Genomic DNA, 23,519 nt, shown 5'->3' on the forward strand with positions numbered 1-23,519 from the left:
ACGTAATATGAACTCTGAGAGGTTCCTAGGATGGTAATTTGATATGAACTTTGTATATTTTATCAGGGTATCATACAGCAGATGAGTTGGTGAAGTAAATATCTGTAAAAATCAAACAAGTAACATAAATGATCCAAAAATGGTTGCAGTAAACAGAGTGATATCTAAAAAGAAGTCCTCCTCTCTTTGAATGAGATTAATTTGATGGTTCTCTTACATGTCAAGATTGCTTAATGTCATTTCAAGTTCAAGTTTATTGTCATTCAATTGTATACATGCAGATTGTCAAATGAGACAATGTTCCTCTGGACTGAGGTGTACTGCACAGTACATATAACTCACTCACAACACATAAGGTAATATAAAAGGTAATGTTACCACAAATAGATGAACAAATAAAAGTGTCAAAAAGCAAACTGTATATGCAACTAGCACATCATATATGATGAGACCAAGGTGGTGGTAGGGTGTCAAGTAATCTCATGGAATACACAAATAAGCTGTTTCTCATCCTAACAGTCTTTGTCCTAATGATATAGTACATCCTCCCTGATGGGTTAGGGGTCAAGGCGATTGTTGGATGGATGGGAGTGATTTCCAGTACACATGTATAAAGGAGAACAAAATAATTGTTACCCTGGATCCTATGCAACACAAAAAAGCACATTAAAATAACCATATACCATGTAGCAATTACAGCAGGGAAACAGGCCATCTTGGCCCTTCTAGTCCATGCCGAACTCTTACTCTCACCTAGTCCCACTAACCTGCACTCAGCCCATAACCCTCCAATCCTTTCCTGTCCATAAAGCTGTCCAATTTAATATACGTTCCAAAGAATAAAGACCCAACTTGTTCAATCATTCTTTGTAACTTAGGTGCTGAAACCCAGGTAACAGTCTAGTAAATCTTCTCTATACTCTCTCTATTTTGTTGACATCTTTCCTACAATTCGGTGACCAAAACTGTACACAATACTCCAAATTTGGCCTTAACAATGCCTTGTACAATTTCAACATTACATCCCAACTCTGTACTCAATGCTCTGATTTATAAAGGCCAGCATATCAAAAGCTTTCTTCACCACCCTATCCACATGAGATTCTACCTTCAGGGAACCATGCACCATTATTCCTAGATCCCTCTGTTCCACTGCATTCTTCAATGCCCTACCGTTTACCATGTATGTCTTATTTTGATTAGTCCGACCAAAATGTAGCACCTCACACTTATCAGCATTAAACTCCATCTGCCATCTTTCAGCCCACTCTTCCAACTGGCCTAAATCTCTCTGCAGGCTTTGAAAACCTACTTCATTATCCACAACTCCGCCTATCTTAGTATCATCTGCATACGTACTCATCCAACTTACCACCCCATCATCCAGATCATTAATATATATAACAAACAACATTGGACCCAGTACAAATCCCTGAGGCACACCACTAGTCACCGGCCTCCAACCTGACAAACAGTTATTCACCACCACTCTCTGGCGTATCCCATCCAGCCGCTGCTGAATCCATTTTACTACTTCAATATTAATACCTAGCAATTGAACCTTCCTAACCAACCGTCCGTGTGGAACCTTGTCAAAGGCCTTACTGAAGTCCATATAGACAACATCCACCGCTTTACCCTCGTCAACTTTCCTAGTAACCTCTTCAAAAAATTAAATACGATTTGTCAAACATAACCTTCCATGCACAAATCTGTTCTGTTCCTAATCAGACCCTGTCTATCCAGATAATTATATATACCATCTCCAAGAATACTTTCCATCAATTTATCCACCACTGACGTCAAACTCACAGGCCGATAATTGCTAGGTTTACTCTTAGAACCCTTTTTAAACAATGGAACAACATGAGCAATACGCCAATCCTCCGGCACCATCCCCATTTCCAATGACACTTGAAATATTTCTGTCAGAGCCCCTGCTATTTCCACATTAACTTCCCTCAAGGTCCTAGGGAATATTCTGTCAGGACCTGGAGACTTATCCACTTTTATATTCCTTAAAAGCTCTTCTTTAATCATCATACTTTCCATAACTTCCCTACCTGTTTCCATTATTTTACACAATTCATATCCTTCTCCTTAGTGAATACCGAAGAAAAGAAATTGTTCAGAATCTCCCCTGTCTCTTTTGGCTCAACACATAGCTGTCCACTCTGATTCTCTAAGGGACCAATTTTATCCCTCACTATCCTTATGCTATTAAAATGACGGTAGAAACCCTTGGGATTTATTTTCACCTTACTTGCCAAAGCAACCTCATATCTTCTTTTGGCTTTTCTAATTTCTTTCTTAAGATTCTTTTTACATTCTTTATATTTCTTGAGCACCTCATTTACTCCATGCTGCCTATATTTATTGTAGATATCTCTTTTTTTCCAAACCAAGTTTCCAATATCCCTTGAAACTTTTAACCTTTCCTTTCAACCTAACAGGAACATAAGGATTCTGTACTCTCAAAATTTCACCTTTAAATTACCTCCATTTCTCTATTACATTCTTCCCATAAAACAAATTGTCCCAAACCACTCCTTCTAAATCCTTTCGCATCTCATCAAAGTTAGCCTTCCTCCAATCAAAAATCTCAACCCTGGGTCCAGACCTATCCTTCTCCATAATTATATTGAAACTAATAGCATTGTGATCACTGGACCCGAAGTGCTCCCCAACACAAACCTCCATCACCTGACCTGTCTCATTCCCTAACAGGAGATCCAACACTGCCCCTTCTGTAGTTGGTACCTCTATGTATTGCTGCAAAAAACTATCCTGCACACATTTTACAAACTCCAAACCATCCAGCCCTTTTACAGAATGGGCTTCCCAGCCTATGTGTGGAAAATTAATCTTCCACAATCACAACTTTGTGCTTACTACAAATATCTGCTATCTCCTTACAAATTTGCTCCTCCAATTCTCGCTCCCCATTTGGTGGTCTATAATACACCCCATAAGTGTTGCTACACCTTTCCCATTCCTCAATTCCACCCAAATAGCCTCCCTAGACAAGCCCTCTCGTCTATCCTGCCAGAGCACTGCTGTAATATTTTCTCTGACAAGCAATACAACACCTCCCCCTCATGTCCCTCCATTTCTATCACACCTGCAGCAATGAAATCCAGGAATATTTAGTTGCCAATCACACCCCTCCTGTAACCATGTTTCACTAATAGCTACCACATCCATACTTCCAGGTATCAATCCATGCTTTAAGCTCATCCACCTTTCTTATAATGCTCCTAGCATTAAAATAAATGCATTTAAGAAATATTCCACCTCTTACTCTCTGTTTATCACTAACGGTGCAAACAACTTTACTATTTTCTTTTTCTTCCTTCTTCCCTACATCTGTTCCTCCACTCTGGTTCCCCTCCCCCCTCGTATCTAGTTTAAATCCACTGGAGCCTCTCTAGCAAACATACCTGCAAGAATATTTGTCCCCCTCCAGTTCAAATGTAAACCGTCCTGCTGGAACAGGTCCCACCTTCCCTGGAAAACTGCCCAATTATCTATAAATCTGAAGCCCTCCCTCCAGCACCATGTCTTCAGCTACGTGTTGATTTGCGCTGTCTTACTATTTCTAAACCCGCCTGCACGTGGCACTGATAGCAATCCTGAGATTGCTATCCTGGAGGTCCTGTCCTTTAACTTGGCACCTAACTCCCTAAACTCACCTTTCAGGACCTTCTCACTCTTCCTACCCATGTCATTGGTCCCTACATGGACCACGACATCCAGCTGCTCACCCTCCTTCTTAAGAATATCGAGAACTTGATCTGAGATATCACGAACCTTGGCACCAGGGGGGCAACAGACCATCTGGGATTCTTGATCTCTTCCACAGAACCTCTTATCTGTTCCCCTAAGTATTGAATCCCCTATCACTACTGCTCTCCTCTTTTCCCTCCTTCCCTTCTGAGTTGAGGGTCCCATCTCAGTGCCAGAGACACAACCACTGCAACTTGTCCCTGGTAGGTTGTCCCCATCAACATTATCCAAAACGATGTACTTATTATTAATATGAATGGCCACAGGGGTGCTCTGCTCATTCTGTCTATTCCCCTTCCCTCTCCTGACAGTCACCCAGCTACCTGTCTCCTGACTCTTAGGGGTGACTATCTCCCTGTAACTCCTCTCTGTTTCTGTTTCTGACTCTGCCTCCAGAATGATCTGAAGTTCATCCAGCTCCAGCTCCAGTTCCCTAACTCGGTTTGTCAGGAGCTGCAGCTGGATGCACAATAAAGAACACAATAACAAAAAAAAAACAAAATAAATATAAACATATGAGCTCGAGATTCTGCAGATCCTGGTAATCCAGAGCAACATGCATAAAGTACTGAAGGAAGTCAGCAGGCCAGACAGTATCTATGGAAATGAATAAACAGTTGCCATTTTGGGCCAAGACCCTTCTTTAAGACTGGAAAAGGGAAGGACAACAGAATAAAAAAAGTGGGGAATGGGAAGGAGGACAAGCTAGAAGGTGATAGGTGAAGTGAAGTTGATGGAAAAGATAAAGAGCTAGAGAAAAAGGAACCTGATAGGAGAGGAGAGTGGGCCATAAGAGAAAGAGGGGCACCAAGGAAGGTGATAGGCAGGATAGAAGAGGTAGGAGGCCAGAGTGGGGAATAGAAGAACAGGGAGGGAAGAAGAAAAAAACACTGGAGGGAGAAATCACTGTTCATGCCATCAGATTAGAGGCTACCTAGACAGAATATGAGGTGTTGCTCCTCTCCCCTGACAGTGGTCTCATTGTAGCAGAAGAAGCAGTCATATTGACGGGTCCAAAAGGTAATGAGGATAGGAATTAAAATGATTGGCCACCAGGAAATTTCACTTTTAGTGGATGGAGTGGAAGTGCTCGATAAAGTTACCCTCAGTTTATTTTGGATTTCACCAATGTAGAGGAGCCTGCATCAGGGACACCAGATACAATGGACAACCCGAAGAGATTTGCAAGTGAAGTGTTACCTCACCTGGAAAAACTGTGTTTAGGGCCTTTAATGTTGGTGAGGGAGGAGGTGAATGGCAGGTGTAACATTTTTGTCACTTGCAGGGATGTGTGCCAGGAGGGAGATTAGTGGAAAGGGATGAATGAACAAGGAACAATCCCTGTGGAAAGCACAAGAGTGGGTGGAGGTAAAGATGGCAGCAGTTGAGGAGAATGATGTGTTGCATGCGGAGGCTCACAGGGTGGAAAGTGAGGACAAGAGAAACTCCATCCTTGTTAAGGCTGTGGGAAAATGGAGTGAGCAACAGGAGTTGCTGGTAAGGGCAGCATCAATGGTGGAGGAAGGGAAACCCTATTCTTTGAGGAAGGAGTACATCTCCAATGTCCTGGAAGGCAAAGCCAAATCTTAGGAACAGATGTGGAAATGAAGGAACTACGAAAAGGGAATAGCATTTTTACAGGCAACCGGGTCGGAAGGGGTATAGTCAAGATAGCCATGGGAATTGGTAGCTTTATAAAAGATGTTGGTAGAGAGTTTGTCTCCAGACATAGAGACAGGGAGATCAATAAAAGTGGAGACAGGTGTCAGAAATGGACCAAGTGAATTTAAGGTCAGGGTGGATCTTGGAGGCAAAGTTGGAGAAATTGACAAGCTCAGCATGGGTGCATAAAGCAGTACCAATGCAGTTGTTAATGTAAGGAATATTTGGGGAGCATTATCAAGGAAGTCTAGGAACATGGACTGTTCCATGCAGTCAATGAAAAGGCAAGCATGGCTGAGGTCCATGTGGGTGCCTATGGCTACCTCTTGAATTTGGAGAAAGTAGGAGGAACTGAAGGAGAGATTGTTGAGGGTAAGGACCAGTTCTGCCAGTTGGAGGGTGGAGGGAAACTGGTTGGGTCTTTTGTTGAGAAAGAAGTGGAGAGCTTTAAGGCCTTCTTGATGGGGAAATAGAAGTGTTAAGGACTGGATGTCCATGGTGAAAATGAGGCAGTCAGGGCCATGGAATTAAAAGTTGTTGAGGAGATTGAGAGCATGTGAAGTGTCATGAATGTAGTTGGGAAGGGACTGAACCAAGGGGGGTAGAATGAAGTCGAGTTATGTGGACATGTGTTCAGTGGGACAGGGCCAGGCAGAGACAATGGGTCTACCTGAGTCAGGTTTGTGGAACTTGGGTAGGGGGTAAAAACAAACAGTGCAGCGTAAAGGAGCTGTGTTGGGTGGCAGTGGATGGGAGTTCTCCACAGATGATGAGGTTGGTGTGGGATACATTGGTTTGATGGTCTGGAGTGGTGTGCTTTTCAAGGGAAAAGAGGATGTGTCTGAAAGTTGCCACCTGGCCTCAGCAAGGTAGAGGTCACCCACCATACTACAACAGGACCCCCTTTGTCTGTGGGTTTGATTGTAAGGTTGGGATTGGTACGGAGAGAATAGGGGGCAATGTGTTCTGTAAGATAGCTTATATACATTGATTCCATGTACTATATGTAAAGTTATGGTAGGTACAGGAGTGTTTGTACATCAGGTGATTTACAGGAAATGATGAAGTTGTGGTGGCGGGGTGGGTTAGCAAGTGGACATGTTGATCAACCTTACTGGTTGGAGAAAGTAAATCTTTTTGTGTCTGGTGGTCCTGGCGTGGATGCTACATAGCCTCCTCCTCGATGGAAGTGGGACAAACAGTCCTTGAGCAGTGTGGGTAGGATCCTTCATGATATTACTGTCCTTTTCCTCGCACCTTTTTGTATATGTGACGTTGATGCATGTAGGCAGGTGCCAGTGATGTGTTTGGCAGTTTTGACTTCTTACCTTCTTACTGCTCTAGTGCAGTTTCTGTACCATGCAGTGATGCAGCATGTTAGGATGCTCCTACCGCACATCTGTAGAAAGTTGTGAGTATTGATATGCATAGCCCAGCGCTCTTCAGCCTCCTTAGAAAATAGAGGCATTGGTGAGCTTTCTTGCTTGTATAGGATGTGTTCTGGGACCATGAAAGTTGTGCAAGGTGTGTACTTATGAAAATGAGCTGGTCTGCATAATCAATACACTGGCTAGATGGCATGGAATTCAGTCTGAGTAAATATTAATTAAGACATATGGGAGGGCAAGCAAGATGCAATAAGTGGTAAGATCTGAACAATTGAAAAGGAATAGGGGAAAGTGATCTGTGTCCACAGATCCCCAAAGTTCACAGGATAATTTGATAAACCAGATGTGATAGCATCCTGGGTACGTGTCATAAACCTAAATATAAGCTGAATCTTCCCGATATTGTGCTGCTGTATACTTGCAAGATGGTTCTTAACTGATACAAATGTAAGGGGCCTGTCTTGCTGGCTTGAAACATTCAGAGGAATCCTGTGATGTGGCAGAGCCTCTAGTGGTGTACAAAAGCATCTCTGCAAGTTTTGATAGCTGGGATCTTCTGATCTTTGCCAGCAGCAACAGTTGGGGTTGTTAATGTTATTTTTTTTCTGGCATTCAGAAATTAAAATCTTTAAATTATTGTTAAGACCATGAGGTAAAATAGTTATAATAAAAGCAGAAATGGGTATTGTGTTCAAAGTTAACAAACCAGATTGAATCATAGTTGCAGATCTCAGAGTGAAATTGAGAGCTGAGGTGAGCAATTTCTCCAAGAGAATGTGTGGAATTCCTTATATTAGAATGTGGTTCAGGCAGAATCACTGAATATATTTGAGAAGGGTCATCAAATAGCTAGCTGATAGAAGGTGCCAAGGTATATGAAGAGATGGCAGGGATATGGTGAGATGGATGAAAGATAAGCAATGATTATATTGAATGGCAGAGCAGTTTAAAGATTGAAATGGCTTATTCGTAGTCTTGTTTTTGTTTGTCTATGTTTTAGCATGTTGCAACTAACATGTTTCCTCTAGCTCACCCACTGCTGATAATTTGCAAATTTAACACATTCTGTAATACAACCTTAATGTGCATTGGAGTTTCTTTACTTTTTAAATAATAAAAGTGATAATAATGTAAAAAAGTGTCTTCAATTGTATCTGTATGCTATCTGACATTGTGTGCATCATTTTCTATTTTGCATCAGTGTGATTTTTTTGAAGTAATCTTGGAATGAATATGCCGCAGTTGTCCCTGACTGCATCAAGACCGTGTGTGGATGAGTGTGTGCTTTTGAGAACTAACTGGACATCATTATCATCATCAGGTGTCGTGCCCAGTTTGAGCTTTGACTGCAATGACCCACCCACTCCTGTTTCGGGTCAAGTGGATCAATTCATTGGTATTCATTTCCAGTTCTCTGGCTACTGTCTCCATCATCATTTGTCTTTGTCTTCCTCTTGCTTTCTTCCCTTCAATCTTTCCCATAATTACTGTACATTCTAACTCCTCTTTCCTAATCACATGTCCAATGAAGTTACGTTGCCTTTTCATGATCTCATACATTATTTTTCTTTTTGTGCTTGCTCTGTTCATGCCATCCTCATTAAATATTTGTTTTGTCCATGATATTCTTTGCATCCTCCTCAAAAACTGCATCTCTGCTGCTTCAAATTCGATTCCTCATTACTAGATACTGTCCGACATTCTGAGCCATATAACATAACTGGATAAACGTAACATTTCAGTACTCTGAAGCAGGTTGTCAGGCCTAGTTTAGTATTGGTCAGTATACTCTTCATTCTCGTAAAGGTGTCTTTTGCCATCCCTATTCTTCTTTTGATGTCCATGTTGCACCTGCCATCTGATGTCACCCAGCTTCCTAAGTAGCAAAAGTTCTGTACTTGTTTTATGTCTTCCCCGTTTATTCTCAGCCTGCAGATAGGATTCTCCTTTTTGGATATCACCATACATTCTGTCTTTTTGCAATTGATAGATAGACCTATTTTTGCACTTTCTTCAACAACTATATCAATTAAGTTTTGTAGTTCTTCCTCTGTACTTGCAATTAATGCAGTGTCATCCACATATCTGAAATTATTGATGTTTTCACCACCAACTTTGATTCCCAAGATGTCTCTTATTTTTTGTTAGATTGTTTCACTGTACACATTAAATAAATCGGGAGAAAACACACCCTTGTCTAATGCCTCTCTTGATTTTCGTAATCTGACTCACTTCTCCATCTATTCTTACAGCGGCAGTTTGTTCCCAGTACAGATTTCTGATTGGGCGTAAGTCTTTTGAATCTGGATCCAGAGTCTTCTGTAATATTTCAAATAACTTATTGTGCTTCACTTTATCAAATGCTTTTGTGTAGTCGATAAAATAAACAAATCTTTTTGCACTTGAATAACTCATTCTGATAGTATCCTTAACATTAATATTGCATTTCTTCTCCTTTGTCTTTCACAAAACCACATTATTCTTTACCTATTTCAGCTTATATCTTACTTTTAGCTCTTGTCATCAAAACTCTTAGAAGTATCTTGGTGATATGACTCATTAAACTTATGGTCCTATGTAATTCACATTCTATTGCTCCAGGCTTCTTAGGAACAGTGATGAATACTGATTTTTTTCATCTCTTCTTTATTCCAATCTCATAAATGTCAATCAGTAAGTTTTTCAATTCCATAATCTTCAAGGGCGATAATTTGTTCTATTACTAATTCATCAGGACCTGCTGCCTTTCCTTTCTTCATCTTATTTATTGCATTACGAACTTCAGATTTTAATATTTTTCTTAACTTCTGGTTTTTCGTCTCTACCATCTTCAAACAATTCCTGAATATACTCAGTCCATCTGTTCGTAATCTCATCTTTTTCCATGATAATGGTACCAGCCTTTGCTTTCAAACATCCACCTGAAGAACAGAGGAGCTTTTTACCAGTGATATTCTTGATTTCTTGATGTAACCTTTTTGGATCAGTAATAAGGATTCTTTCTATTTGCTCACATTCCTGGTTCTTCTTTGGCTTTTTGATATTAGCTTTTAACTTTTTTATCTAAGGACTTAAATTCTATAGGATTTGCTTTCTTCTGTCTCCTTTCTTCCATTAGATTTTTGATTTCATCTGTCATCCATTTATTCTTTGTGCTTTTTTTCTTTTTTAGGAATCACTGGCTTTGCTGATTCTGCCAAGGCATCCTTTAGAAAGTTAAATTTCATTTCTACATGATTGCTATCGTCTTCAGCAGATTCTATTTCTGGACTTTGAAATCTATACCTTACTTCAATTGTAACTTTTTGTCTTACATTTTCTTCTTTAATTAATTGCAAGTAGTCAAGGGATTGTTCAGGTTCTTGCCTCTAGTTTTTCAAGTTTTACTTTTACATGACGTACTACTGGGTTATGGTCACTATTACAGTCTGCACCTGGATATGTTTTGCATTGAGTCACTGAGTTTCTAAATCTTTGGTTTATAGTAATAAAGTCAATTTGATTTCAAAGATTCGAAGATTCAAAAAACTTTATTGTCATTCTAACCTTATATCAACTCTGCAGGGCAGAATGAGACAGCGTTTCCCAGGAGCAGTGCAATCATAACATAACAAACGCAACGCTAAATAATAAACATAACAATAAATAGTAAAACACAACAGCCACATGTCAGTTAAAATCAAGTTATCAGTGTCCAGTGCGAGTTAAAAATGTCCAAAAGCAGAGTCAGGTCGAGCAGCTATTTAGCAATCTGACTGCCTGTGGGAGGAAGCTGTTTAGTAGCCTTGTGGTTTTAGTTTTGATGCTCCTGTAACATTTGCCTGATAGCAGAAGAACAAACAGTTCATGGAGAGGGTGTGAGGGGTCTTTAATGATGTACCGTGTCTTCTGGAGGCATCGACTCTGAAAGAGGTCTTGGACAGAAGGTAGGGAGATCCCAATAACCTTCTCTGCTCCCCTAACCACCCTCTGCAAGGCTTTTTTGTCGACAGCACTACAGCTGGAGTACCAGGTTGTGATGCAAGAGGTCAGCACACTCTCAACCACGCCTCTGTAGAATGTAGTTAAGATGTTAGTGGGGAGTGATGCTTGTTTAAGCTTCCTCAGAAAGTGCAATTTCTAGTGTTTTCCAGGTCCACAAGCGTCTTGGATGGTTTTTAAAGTAGGTATTCATAATGACCTGATTATTCATCTTGCACCATTCTACCCATTTCTCACCTCTTTCATTTCTTTCCCCTAGTCCAAATTTTCCTATGGTATTTCCATCAGCACCTTGTCCTACTTTAGCATTTAGATCTCCCATGACAATAACAATATCTTGAGATTTGCATCCATTCTTTGCTTGTTCAAGCTCTTCATAGAATTTATCTATATCCTCATTTGTTCTGTTGTTGGTGCATATACCTGTATAATTGCTAAATCAAATGGTTGTCCTCTGAGTCTAACAAGCAGCACTCTTTCTGATATTGCCCAATGTCCTAAAACACTTTTTGCCATGTTTTCATCCATAAGAATTCCTACTCCATTAGTATGGGATGTTCCACAAGAATAAATTAGTGTTTTATTTCTATTCTGACCTGTTCTAGCACCTATCCAACGAACCACTAATTCCCATGATGTTAATTTTTAGTCTTTCCATTTCATTTATCACATTGTCCAATCTTCCTGTTTAATATAGGGTTCTTGCATTCCAAGTGGCAATAATTTTCTTTTGTGTTACTTCAATTTTATGAGCAGTAGCTTGATGACGGTCGGGGATCCCCTGCTGACCAGAATCAACCCTACCGAGCGAAGCAATGTCCTGGGTATGACTCTAAACTGCAACCGGTGATGAGGCTCTGATTGGGGACTTTCAGAGCTTTGGGGAAAGTGGAGTTATCCCTTAGTCATTCATTGCTCCCAGGGCCGCTCTGACCTGGAATGGTAGCACCTGCAAGGGTTCCTGCTCAGGATACGAGCGAAGGCCAACTGCAGATCTAGCATTTTCAGTAACTGAACTTATGACAGAGAAGGTGGATGAGCTAGGGCCTCAAATGTCAACGGCTATAGTACAGGCGGATGGACATTTGGGAAGAGAAATGGCGATTTCTTTAGTTCGCCCAACGGTAGGCAATAGCAAATCACTGTTGCTAGGTACTAGGTTTCCTAGAATCTATTTGCTAAGAAAACCATGGTCAAACTCATAGAATGTATCACACAACAACAGCATCAGGAGGATCTTCAAGACGATTCAACTGGACATACCCAAACCAAAAGCCATGGATGAACCAGGAGATTCGTATTCTACTGAGGGCAGATCTGTGGCAAAAGTATACAAGAATTCTAGGTATGACCAATAGAAAGCTGTTACTTGTGAGAAAACAATTCTGATTGAGGTTAGACCCTGAATCAAATGCACATAAACTCTGACAGGGTTTGCAGACCATTGCATCCTACAAAGTGAAACCTGACATCATGATCTAACATCATGTATGGCTATGATGCTTCACCCCCAAATGAATTCAATGCCTTTTATGCACACTTTGAAAGGGAGAATAAAACTACGCATGTGTAAATCCCTGCAGCATCTGGTGACTCATCTGATGCCAGATCATTTTTTAAGAGTGTGAACCCTTGCAAGGTGTCACGCCCTGATGGTTTACCTGGTGGGGCTCTGAAAACCTGTGCCCATGTTCAAGGACATTTTCAATCTGTCATTGCTGCAGTCAGAGTTTTTCACATGCTTCAAAAGGGCGACAATCATACCAGTGCCCAAGAAGAGCAGTGTGGGCTACCTCAATGACTATCACCTAGTGGCACTCATATCTACTGCGATGAAGTGCTTTGAGAGGTTGGTCATGTCTAGAATCAACTCCTGCCTAAACAAGGACATGCACCCGCTGCAATTTGCCCATCGCCACAAGAGATCTACAGCGAATGCAATCTCATTGGCTCTCCACTCGGCCTTAGATCACCTGGACTGTAGCAATACTTATATCAGGCTGCTGTCCTATACACGTGATTGTGTGGCTAGGCATAACTCAAGCGTCTTCTATAAACTCTTTGTGGTGCTCAGATATGGCAGTTTTGTCATACTCTTTTTCTCCTGACCCGGAACATCTAACAACTAAGAGAGTTCTCCTCCACGAAGTTGACCACAGTTCACATAGCGTCAAAAGTCAATGTTAATCAGGCACTCAAGTTATTGAATGCTGAAGGTTGCAAATGTTGTTCCCTTGTTCAAGAAAGGGAGCAGAGATAACCCAGGAAATTATAGACCAGTGAATCATACTTCAGTGGTGGGCAAGTTGTTGGAGAAGATCCTGAGAGGCAGGATTTATGAGAATTTGAATTGAATTCAATTGACTTTATTTCTTACATCCTTCACATACATGAGGAGTAAATAGAAGTAGAAAGGTGTGTTAGTAAGTTTGCTGATGACACAAAGATTAGGGGTGTTGTGGATAGTCTGAAGGGTTGTCAGAGGTTACAGCACAACATCGATAGGATGCAGAACTGGGCTGAGAAGTGGCAGATGGAGTTCAACCCAAATAAGTGTGAAGTGGTTCATTTTGGTAGGTCAAATTTGAAGACAGAATATAGTAATATAGAGATCTTGGGGTCCATGTCCATAGGACAGTCAAAACTGCTGTGCAGGTTGACAGTGTTGTTAAGAAGGCGTTTGGTGTGTTGGCATTCATCAACCACGAGGTTGAGTTCAAGTGCTGTGGGGTAACGTTACACCTATATAAGACCTTGGTCAGACCCCACTTGGAGCACTGTGTTCATTTCTGGTCAACCTCACTACAGGAAGGATGCGGATGTGGAGTGCAGAGGAGATGTACAAGGATGTTTCATGTATTGAAGATTATGCCTTATGAGAATAGTTTGAGTGAACTTAGCCTTTTCTCGTTGGAGCAAAGGAGGATGAGAGCTGACTTGATAGAGGTGTACAAGATGATGAGAGGCATTGATCGTGTGGACAACCAGAGACTTCTTCCCAGGGCTGAAATGGCTAATGCAAGTAGGTACAGTTTTAAGGTGCTTGGAATTAGGTACAGAGGGGATGTCAGGGGTAAGTTTATTACACAGAGAGTGGTGGGTGTGTGGAATGCACTGCCAGTGATGATGGTGGAGGCAGATACAATAGGGTCTTTTAAAAGACACTTAGATAGGTACATGGAGCTTAGTAAAATAGAGGGCTATGTGGTAGGGTAATTCTAAGCAGTTTCTAGAGTAGGTTACATGGTTGGCACAACATTGTGGGCCAAAAGGCCTGTAATGTACTGTAGATTTCTATGTTCTGCCATCACCAAACAAGAAACAGCTCACCCTGACACATTTCAGATCACAGTCAGGATTTCAATCAGGCTTATTTGAAGAAATCCCTGTCCAATTATCATTAGCATGTAACCTACTGCACCAGGTGTCCCAACAAACTTGACCACTGCTATACTACGATGAGGAATGCCTGCCGTTCCATGCCCAGACCACATTTTGGGAAATCTGATCAATTGACTGTCCCTCTCCTACCAGCTTACAGGCAGAAGCTAAAGAGTAAGGCTCCAGAGATACGGACAACAAAGAGTGGTTGCGGGAGGCAGAAGAGTGGCTACGGTTGATTCAGTTCAGTAGACTGGGCCGCATTCAAGGATTCATTTGAGGATCTGAATAAATACACCATGGTTGTCAAGTACTTTATTAAAACTGTCGTAGATAAGTGTGTCCCCTCAAAACCTTCAGTCTTCCCCAACCAGAAGCCCAGGATGAACATGAGATCCGCAATCTGCTGAAGACCAGGTCAGTGGTATTCAGGTCTAGAAACTAAGTAGGATACAAGAGGTCCAGGTATAATCTCCGGAAAACCATTTCAAGTGTGAAATGGCAATTTTGGATCAAACTTGAAACACTGAAGGATGCTTGACAGCGGTGGAAGGGCTTGAATGGTATTACCTCTTAACAAAGTGACATGGGTGACAACTAGGCTTTGCTCTCAGATGAGCTCAATGCATTCTATGCTTGCTTTTGCCATCCTTCATGGAAAGCATCTGGCCTAGATGGGGTACCTGACCAAGTACTAAACACCTGTGCTGATCAACTGGCTGGGGTTTTCACCGATATCTTTTACTTCTCGCTTCAGCAGTCTGTAGTACCCATCTGCTTCAAGCAGGCTTCAATTATAATGGTCCCGAAGAAGAACATTGAATTGAATTGACTTTATTTCTTACATCTTTTATATACACGAGGAGTAAAAATCTTTGTTACATTTTCATCTAAATGTGCAATGTGCAATCATAGTAATTTATAATAAATAGAGCAGTCAATGTAATATAGAGTACACTCAAATCAGTGTGAGTTAATCAGTCTGCTGGCCTGATGGAAGAAACTGTCCCGGAGCCTGTTGGTCCTAGCCTTTATGCTGTGGTACTGTTTTCCAGATGGTAGCAGCTGGAATTGATTATGGTTGGGGTGACTTGGATCCCCAGTGATCCTACGGGCCCTTCTTTACATACCTGGCCTTGTGAATGTCCTGAATCATGGGATGTTCACAACTACAGATGCGCTGGGCTGTCTGCACCACTCTCAGCAGAATCCTGCGATTAAGGGAGGTACAGTTCCCAAACCAGGCAGAGAAGCAGCCAGTCAGGATGCTCTCAATTGTGCCCCTGTAGAAAGTTCTTCTGATTTGGGGGCCCATACCAAACTTCCTCAACCGTCTTGAGGTGAAAGAGCTGCTGTGTGCCTTTTTCACCACACAGCCGGCGTGTACAGACCATGTGAGGTCCTCAGTGAAGTGGATGCCGAGGAACTTGAAGCTGTTTACCCTCTCAACCCCAGATCTGTCAATGTCAATAGGGGTTAGCCCATCTCCTTTCCTCCTGTAATCCACAACCAGTTCCTTTGTTTTTGTGACATTGAGGGAGAGGTTGTTTTCTTGACACCACTACGTCAGAGAGAAGACTTCCCTGTAGGCCACCTCGTTATTGTTTGGGATTTGGCCAATCCATGTAGTGTCGTGGGCAAATTTAATAAGCAGATTAGAGCTGTGGGTGGCGACACAGTCATGGGTATATTGGGAGTAAGGGAGGGGATTTGGTACACAGCCCTGAGGGGCTCTTGTGTTGAGAGTCAGAGGGGTGGAGGTGAGGGAGCCCACTCTTACCTCCTGCCAGCGATTTGACAGGAAGTCTAGGATCCAGCTGCACAAGGCAGGGTCAAGGCTGAGGTCTCTGAGCTTCATGGTAACCTCCCTCAATGATTACTGCCCATTAGCACTTACATGCACTGTGTTGAAGTGCTTTGACAGGTTGTTGATGAAACATATCAACTCTGCCCGAGGAGCGACTTCAATCTGCTCCATTCTGCCTACTGGTGCAGCAGGTCCATAGCAACTGTCATTTCATTGGCTCTACACTCAACCCTGGAACATCTGGTCAGCAAAGGTGTATGCATCAGGATGTTCTTTATCGACTACAGCTCGGCATTTAAAACCATCATCTCCTCAGAACTAATCAATAAGCTTAAAAGACCTTGCCTCAATACCTCCTTGAGCAACTGGGTGATCAATTTCCTCACCTGCAGACCCAGTTAACTCAGAATGGCCACAACATCTCCTCCACAGTCTCCATCAGCACAGGTGCACCATAAGGCTGTGTACTTAACCGCTGCTCTACATGCATTTTACTTATTTCTGTGAAGCTAAGCACAGTGTCATTATTTAAGTTTGCTGCTGACATCACGGTCATTGGCCAAATCAAAGCTTGTGAAGAATTAGCATATAGATTGAAAATCTGACTCAGTGGTGCACAACAACAACCTCTCGCTCAATCTCTGCAAGACCAGGGAGCTGATTATTGACTTCAGGAGAAGGAAATTAGTGGTCCATGAGCCAGTTCTCATCAGAGGATCAGAGCTGGAGAGGGTCAGAAATTTTAAATTCCTTGGTGTTATAATTTCAGAGGATCTGTCCTGGGCCCAGCAATTAAGAAGAAAGCAACAGCTTCTATTTCCTTAGAAGTTTGTGAAGATTCTGCATGGCAGTGAAAACCTTTATAGATGTGTGGCGGAGAGTATATTGATTGGTTGCATCATGGCCTGGTATGGAAACACCAATGGCTTTGAATGGAAATTCCTGCAAAAAGTAGTGAATATGGCCCAGTCCATCATGGGTAAAGCCGTCCTCACCACTGAGCACACCTGTGCGGAGTGCTGTTGCAGGAAAGCAGCATTCATCATCGTGAATGGCTCCATCTCGAAGCAGCAAAGAAGATTGAAATGTTGAGGTGCATGCAGAGCAGGTCAGCAACGGCTCCCAATGGAGATGGTCAGCAGCCAGTTCAGCGTTCAGACCCAGGTCAGTGGTCACTCTCTACGGAAGGGCTAAGTCCGTGTGCCTTCCCACCTGATATGCAGACAAGAAGACGTTTTCCGTATTCTGAGATTTATGTGATTATTGGACTATACGTTATAATTTCCTTTAGTTTTTCAGTGTTTTCTTTCTTGTGGATAATTGGCGGGTGGGTGATTTATTAACTTTTTTGTGTGTAAGCTACTGTCACTGTTCTTTTCTGTGAATGAGGGGGTCGGGGATTGTTTTGTGTAAGGGTTTGTTGATTATTATTGTGTTTTTCTTTTGCTGTGGGCAGGGGTGAGTTTGGGGTCTGTGAATTTTGTTTCTTTTCTTTTTTGTGTTGGCTGGTAGGGGGAGTGGTATCTTTTCTTTCAGCAATCCCATGGCTGTCTGGAGTAGACATATATCACAGTTGTATTGTACATGCATACTTTGACAATAAAATGAACCTTTGAACCTTTGAAAGGCTCCCACCACTCAGGCCATGCTTTCTTGTTGCTTATTTATTTATTATTATTATTTTTTTCTTCTTTTGTATTCACACAGTTTATTGTTTGTCCTGTTGGGTGTGGTCTTTCATTGATTCTTTTGTATTTCTTGGATTTACTGTGTATGCCTACAAGAAAACAAATCTCTGTTGTATATGGTGGTATATATGTACTTTGATAATAAGCTTACTTTAAACTTTGAACTTTGAAATTTGCCATTGACACAACTATTATTGGCAGAATTTCAGATGGTAGTAAGGAACAGACAGGAGTGAGACAGATCATCTAGTTGAGTGGTGTCGTAGCAACAACCTTGCACTTAACATCAAGGATTGTGGACTTCAGGGAGGGGAAGTTGAGGGAACACACACCAGTCCTCATTGAAGGATCAGAAGTGGAAAGGGTGAGCAGTTTCAAGTTCCTGAGCGTCAGCATCTCTGAGGATCTATCTTGGGTCCAACAAACAGATGTAATTACAAAGAAGGCATGACAGCAGTTATATTTCATAAGTTTGAGGAGGATTGGTTTGTCACCAAAGACACTTGAAAATTTCTACAGTTGTATCGTGGACAGCATTCTAATTGTTTGGATTACCGTCTCTTATGGAGGGGGCCACTGCACAGGATCGGAAAAAGCTGCAGGAAGTTGTAAACTCAACCAGCTCATTCGTGGGCACTAGCTTCCCCAGAATCCAAGATATCTTCAAAAGGCGATGCCTCAAAAAGATGACATTGATCATTAAGGACTCCGATTACTCAGGACTTGCCTTGCCCTCTTCTCATTACTACCATCAAGGAGGATATACAGGACCCTGAAGACATACACTCAGTGCTTCAGGAATAGCTTCTTCCCCTTCAACATCAAATTTCTGAATGGACAATGAATCCATGAGGACTACCTCAGTATTTTGCTTTCCTTTTCTTTTACACTGATTTAATTTACTTTTCTTTTTATCCATATTCTTTTTGTAATTTATATTGTATTGCAATGTACTGCTGCCTCAAAACAGCAAATTTCATGATTTCATCACACCAGTGATATTAAGTCTGATTCTGATTACTGATGTTTATCATTTGGGCTTATATGCTGCTTTGTTGCTTTGCTTTCTGCTGAATTGTACTTAATGTTCACAAAGGCAAATGGCTTTGAAATAGAGGGGGGAAATGCTATAGATTCCAGCTCAAGAATTTGCAAAACTCCATTTTTGAATAAATAAATTAATTAAACAGCATGTGGTTGGAAGCCAAGTGAAGAATTATAGATGTACTATAATATATGTTACAAGGAGAAGTATTTAATAGTAAGGAAAATTATAGTTGCAAATAGAAAAATAATGCAATTAGCAATTTTGTATTTTTTTAAAACAAAAAAAGCTGTTACTGTGTAATGTATGTAGTAACTCCCAGAAAAAGTGCAAAGTCAGTTGCCACGTTGAAGTTGTTCACAGTATTTTGCATGAAATGCCCACATACAGAACTAATTTGTGCTCTCATTTTTAGCCTTGCTTTACATCCAGAAAGAAGTCTAGTTGCAACAGGTCAAGTTGGAAAGGAACCCTATATCTGCATTTGGGATACATACAATGTACAGATGGTATCTATTCTGAAGGACATTCATACGCATGGAATTGCTTGCTTGGCTTTTGATTTTGATGGACAGGTATGTATTTAAAATTTGGTGTATATACATATTTGGTTAATTTGCAGCCTGAAATCTGTATGTAATTATCAGTTGAAAAATGGACTTGATTAGACTTAATTCATGTAAAACTATTGCTATGTTTTTGTTTGTTTTGTCATTGTTTAATGTTTTTAATTCCTTTTTAGTACCAAGATTTTTTATCTGAACATACTTTAAATATTTTTTTGCTTTAATTTTCAACAATTTAAGTCTGTTTGAACAGTTTTCTGACAGATGGAGACGTTTTAAAATGCTTTGATAGTTGCCCACATGGTGGGGTCTCTGCATCTGCAGCTGGAAACCGTGCTGTTCTCATGGGTTGATATTGCAACTCTTAGTTACATCCTCAAAATATGACTTTTGGTAGTAGCTTCAATTTGGGACAATCTCACCAAAGTATTATTGCCTTTTGTCATGAGCATAGAGCTCTGTTAAAAACCAGCTCAGATGTTATGAAGCACAGACATGATATAATAATTGACGTCAATGAAAGCACAATATCATGAAAATGACTGCTATTTTTCCTCAATAATTCATCTGCTGCTCACAAATGCATAGGAAATCTTGACTCAGCGGATACGATAGGGTCTTTCAAGAGACTCCTGGACAGGTACATGGAGCTCAGAAAAACAGAGAGCTGTGGTAAACCTAAGTAGTTTCTGGGGTGGGGACGTGTTCGGCGGGGCTTTGTGGGCCAGGGGCCTGTGTTGTGCTGTGGGTTTTCTATGTTTCTAATTATCTAAGTATTAGTGGGGTGAGGGGAACTATTGAAATTTTTGTCAACATCTGCCAAGATGTGATTTTTCCAATCATGGATTAAGCATATGGCATCTTTTGGCAGGTACTCTTAAATTGTTTCTCTCATATCATCAGTGGCCATGCTAATGTTCCAGATGGGAAATTATTTTGGCAAACTTTACTTTTCATTGTCTTTATGTACTCTATTCTGTAATAGTATAATTTACTGGTTGCATATTTTTGAAATTATCTCATAATATTCTGTATTTTAGTTTCAAACATTATCAGTTTTATTTAAAGTATGGGCTTTTTAACCACATGGAGCTTTTTCTTGGGGTTATTATAATCCTGTTGAACTAGTAGGATATAAAGAAATAAAATAAAGTTGTTACAATATACAGGAAAAGTAATAAGAAAGTTGAGGGGGAAAAATGCAATGGAAGTAATAAGACTGAACAAAATGGAAGATGAAATGAAATAAGATGAAAGGAGGTTAAAACATCATGTCTGTTTTGCTTATATTGTTCACTTCTTTTGGATCATTAGTAATATATATTGTTATAGATCTTTGGCAATAGGCGTTCTTGAATCTGATTCAAGTGACTTCTTTTATATTTGGATCTTTTAATGGTAATTACTTCCAAACTTTGTCATTGTGGTCAGGGAGGGTGAGTACTATAAGGATAAAATCATACTCTCTGCTTATCCAATATGTTACAATTTGACAGATTGTGATCAAAAACAAAATTAGTATATGAAAAGCCACTGTATTTGAGAGCAGAATTAAGCTTCTGAATGATGGTTACTTTTGGTTATAATTAAAGAAAAGCAAATATTTGTGATAGTTCTTGATATTTGAACAGCTAACAATTCAGGTAACAGCTAACAAATAACAGTATTTTAAATATTTGAAATTTAAAATACTGAGCTGTTGTAAAATTTAAATTAAGTAATATTTGAGTACTCAAAGGTAATGTTTGCTTAAATAATGATCTTTTTTCCTCTCTCAGCGATTGGCTTCCATAGGACTAGATGCCAAAAATACAGCCTGCATCTGGGATTGGAGAAAAGGAAAAGTAGTAGCAACAGCAACTGGTCACTCAGATAGGGTAAGCATTCAAGACATTATTTGGTTTCTTAGTTGGAATTGCTATGTATTGGGCACAGTTACAGATCAATAAAAACAATATAATCATATTGAAGTATTTGGGTTTGTGCAGCTTTGTCTAATACATGAACATAAAATGAATTTAGTTACTGTATAAATCTCTGAAAAAGGAAATATAAATACAATTCTGAAGTCTACAAACCAGGATTGTTAGCAGTGATTCCACAATAAAAGTGTGTAAATATTTGTAATTGGTAGTATCTAGATTTATTCGTCTATGATAACTTTTGTTCAGAGTTTCATTTTCCATCAATAATATTTCCTCTAAAATAAATTGGTTTCTTCATTTCTTGTACAAAAACATGCCTAATAAATTGTTCTCCGTTGTCTTATTTCTACTTTGCTTTCCTCTTTAAGATCCTAGAATATTTTGTCTCTACCAGCTCAACAGCAGTGTCTCTAGAAATTATGTTCAATTCATGTCACAGAGCTGATATTGATCTGGCCAAAGCCATGGCTGATCTAGGCTGTAGCATTAACTGAGAGAGACTATTCCTCCATGATTGAATCAAACCAAACGAAATTAAACTGACTACTTCCATAGGCTGAACATTGATTTCTTTAACTTCGGTAACTACTCCCCTCTCTACCCCACTCCCCACCCTTTATTTTCTCTTATGCCTTTGGTTCATTCACACCTTTTCTTTCTTTTTCCCTGTCCTCTTAATCTGCCCATCACCCACACACATGTCCCTCTGGTTCCCCTCACTTCCTTTCTTTTACTCCATGATCCACTGATTTTTTATGATATTCTGTCTTCTTTAGCTCTTTGTCACTTCCACTTATTACCTCACAGCTTCATACATCATTCCCACTCTACCCCTCTATCCAGCTACCTATCGTCCCCCTCACCTGAACTTACCTATCATCTGTTAACTCTTGTTTATCCCTGCTCCCCATACTGGCAATCTCCCTTCTCTGTTTCCAGTCCTGATGAAGGGGTTTGTCTAAAACTGTTGATTTCCCTTCATACATGTTACCTGCACTCATTGAGTTTCTGTAGCATGCTTGTTGCTTCAGATTACTATCCCTATCTTTGCGAGGGATTTCACACAGGCCAGCAAAGTGTCACCTGGGGAACCACAGGAGCCAACACACTTGACTACAATCATCAAGAACACCTACTGTGCCGTGCCATGCCATGTCTACACTTTGCAAAGTCCAATCACTTGGATGAACTTTACCCTGGCATATAGGCATGAGACTAAAGACCACAGCACCAGTGGTGAGGACCAAGAAGGTATGGTCAAGGGAGACAGAGGAGCGCTTACAGGACTACCTTGAGTCAGTGGACTGGACAATATTCAGGGACTCATCTTTGAAACTGAATAAATATGCCACAGTTGTCACCAACTTCAAAATTTGTGTGTTCCTTTGAGAACATACCAGATATGCTCAAACTGAAATGTGTGGATGAATCAGGAGACCCAAGAGGGCTAGATCTCTGACAATCAAGACTGGTGATCCAGAAGTATAAAAAAAAGTCCAGGTATGATCTATGTAAGGCTATTTTAAGTGTAAAAAATCAATTTCAATTGAAATTAGAGATGGAATTGAATGCACATCAGTGAGTCGGTGAATCTGACATAATTTGTGGCTAAGTTTTTAGAAGCTATTCTAAGGGACCAGATGTGTAGGTATTTGGACTGATTAACGATAGTCAGCATGGTTTTGTGCGTGGTAGGTCATGTCTAACCAGTCTTACAGAGTTTTTTGAGAAAGTTACCAGGAAAGTTGATGAAGGCAAGGCAGTGGATGTTGTCTACATAGACCTTAGTAAGGCATTTGACAAGGTCCTGCATGGAGGCTGGTCAAGAAGGTTCAGTCACTCAGCATTCAGGATGAGGTAGTAAATTGGATTAGACATTGACTTTGTGGGAGAAGCCAGAGTGCGTTGTAGAGGGTTGCCTTTCTGACTGGAGGCTTGTGACTAGTGGTGTACCACAGAGATAGGTGCTGGGGCCTTTGTTGGTTGTCATCTAAATCAGTGATCTGGGTGATAATGTAATTTACTGGATCAGGAAATTTGTGGATGAAACCAAGATTGGGGTGTAGTGGACAGCAAAGAAGGCTATCGTGGTTTGCAGCGGGATCTGTACCAGCTGGAAAAGTGGGCTGAAAAATGGTAGATGTAATATACTGCAGACAAGTGTGAGGTTTTGCACTTCAGTAGGACCAACCAGGTTAGGTCTTACACAGTGAATGCTAAGGGCACTGAGGAATGTGGTAGAACAAAGGAATCTGGGAATACAGGTCCATAATTTGTTGAAAGTGGCATC

The 23,519-nt window shown here is 40.7% G+C and overlaps 1 protein-coding gene across 1 annotated transcript in view; it reads left to right on the forward strand.

Annotated features, from left to right (window-relative positions):
• The window catches only part of LOC134350550 (echinoderm microtubule-associated protein-like 6), a 392,224-nt gene that overhangs the window by 68,346 nt on the left and 300,359 nt on the right, over nt 1-23,519 (forward strand). The window contains exons 2-3 of the mRNA XM_063055883.1: nt 19,154-19,313; nt 21,083-21,181. Of these exons, the coding sequence (XP_062911953.1) occupies nt 19,154-19,313; nt 21,083-21,181 (259 nt within the window). The remainder of the gene's footprint in view (nt 1-19,153; nt 19,314-21,082; nt 21,182-23,519) is intronic.

This window comes from Mobula hypostoma, chromosome 8 (genome assembly GCF_963921235.1).
Source record: "Mobula hypostoma chromosome 8, sMobHyp1.1, whole genome shotgun sequence".
Lineage (NCBI taxonomy): Eukaryota > Metazoa > Chordata > Chondrichthyes > Myliobatiformes > Myliobatidae > Mobula > Mobula hypostoma.